The sequence below is a fragment of the Ichthyophthirius multifiliis genome (assembly GCF_000220395.1).
Source record: "Ichthyophthirius multifiliis unplaced genomic scaffold scaff_1120509251400, whole genome shotgun sequence".
NCBI classification, from domain to species: Eukaryota; Ciliophora; class Oligohymenophorea; order Hymenostomatida; genus Ichthyophthirius; species Ichthyophthirius multifiliis.
This window is the reverse complement of record NW_004085910.1, coordinates 184293-186421: the sequence shown is the minus strand read 5'-3', so window position 1 is coordinate 186421 and position 2129 is coordinate 184293. Positions and strand designations below refer to the sequence as shown.

The 2129-nt window shown below is 19.3% G+C and overlaps 1 protein-coding gene across 1 annotated transcript, besides 1 other annotated feature; it reads left to right on the top strand. All coding sequences in view use genetic code 6, as the record gives it.

The window, feature by feature from the left end:
* Positions 1-277: 277 nt before the first annotated feature.
* On the top strand, positions 278-649 carry IMG5_196720 (LMBR1-like conserved region family protein, putative; the record flags this gene model as incomplete). Its single annotated transcript, XM_004024237.1, has 1 exon — positions 278-649. The coding sequence occupies one exon, from the start codon at positions 278-280 to the stop codon at positions 647-649; it is 372 nt and encodes a 123-aa protein (XP_004024286.1).
* A 753-nt stretch (positions 650-1402) lies between these two features.
* Positions 1403-1447: a microsatellite.
* Positions 1448-2129: the final 682 nt, after the last annotated feature.

The window sequence follows — 2129 nt, the reverse complement described above, 5'->3', positions numbered from 1 at the left end:
CTATTCACTTGATAGTGTAGCAATTCTTAGAACAAAAATAAAAAGAAACTTGAAAGAAGTTAAAAGATCAAAAAATAAATGGAAAAGCCATTTAAAATCTTCATTTTGGCTTTAAGATGTTATTGCAAATGAAAAAAATCCAAATAAAGTTATTGAGTCAAGCCTTAGAGATCCTAAAATAGGAAAAAATGCTTAACTTATAAGTAAAATTGAATGGTATTGGAATTGTTAAGTAAGGCCTATTTTTAAATATATTTGGGCTATTTTATTAACGATTATGAGTTTTGTTTTGCTAATTTCAGAAGCCAGTCTTTATTCATTTAAGGAAATTTCCATACTTGGTAATATTGTAAAGGATTTTTTAAATAAATATAATTATGATGTTTTAAAGATTTAGATTATAACTCTAATTCCTTTACTTTATATGATATTTAATGCTTATTATGGTTATTTTAGACTCAAAATCAGCGGAATATATGGCCTTTATAGCAACCATTAGACGGATGCCCCAAGTCTACTTTTTACATGTTAAAACTTTTCAAGAATCGCTTGTCCAGTTTGTTTTAATTATTTAGAAATGATTAGTGTTAAAGATTGTGCATTTAATACAGTACTAGGAGAAATTAACTTAGGTACCTGTTTTAGGTGAAAAATTCAAAAACGTATACCCTTGTCTTATTATTATGTTCTTTTTTTTTTATTATTTTGATTTTTATGGAAAAATATTGATTATGCTAAGATTATAAAAATATTAATTTAATGATGATTATGATCATGAAATGATAGAACCGGGAACAAAATTAGTACTTAGGGCAAGATAAGAAAAAGAATGTTAAAGAGAAAAAAAATAAGAATTATAGGAAATTATAAATATTGATAGAAATAGTATTTATGCTTAATTAATTGATAAACATTGTTGATGATTTGTTAAATATAATTTTTTATTTATTTTTTACTTATTTTTTTATCTATAAATCTAAATAATTTTTATTAAATAAAAGAATTTAATTTTTATGGAGATTTTAGAATTTTAAATTAATTTTTTTATAATTTAATAAAAATAATTTTTAAAATATAAATTTTCATATGAAATATTATTTATTATATGAGTAATAATATATAATTAAAACAATAAATACACAAAAAAAAATAGGCCTAAAATGGGTTAAACATGCTGTAATTAATTTAAAAATGATAATTCTAAATAAATAAACACATAAAACATAAAAACAGAGAATATAGATACAAAAAAAATAAATATAGAAAATTAAAACGATGACATCATAAATTAGTAAAATTAAGATTTAGAATATATTAATGAAAAATAAAATATTGAAATGAATTCGATGATATAATATAATCAAAAAAATAATTTTGATGACATAAAAAAAGAAGATTACCCAAATCAAAATGTAAATATATAAAAAATAAAAAGTAAAAATATAAATATGTAGATTTAATAAGAATAAAACTAAGTAAAATAAAAAAGTATATCAATAGAAAGCAATCAATAATAACCATAAATAAAAGAAAACTCCATATAAAAAGAACAATACCAATAAATAATAATAGATCAAGCTAAAAAGGAAATAAAAGTTAATACGATTATTAACTAAGAATAATAATAATAATATTAATAATTATAGGAATAATAGACAAAAATAACTAATAAAATATAAAAAAATACTTATAATTAATAAAAAGAAAAATCGACACCAACAGATTAATAAAAATATTAAAAACGCAGAAATGAAGAGTAAAAATAACAATAATAATAATAATAATTACAATTTATAAAATAATAAATTTTATAAAAAAAAACAAGCAATTATAATTCATTATTAAGTTTTGCCAAATAAAATAGAAGTAATAATAGCGATTCTTTTGAAAACAGTTCGTAAGTAAGTTAAGAAAGACCAAAATCAATTTTTAAAAATAAAAAATAAATGACGGTAGTTTTTCTGGAGTATTAGATCAAATAAATTCTGCAAAAAAAATGAAAAAAAAGTAAGATTTAAAGATTTGAATGCATAAAAGTGCTAAAAAAACAATTACAGTCTTTAAACTAACTATAATGAGTATGTAATTACTTTTTTATTTTTTGAAAAAAATGCATTCAAAAGGAAAAT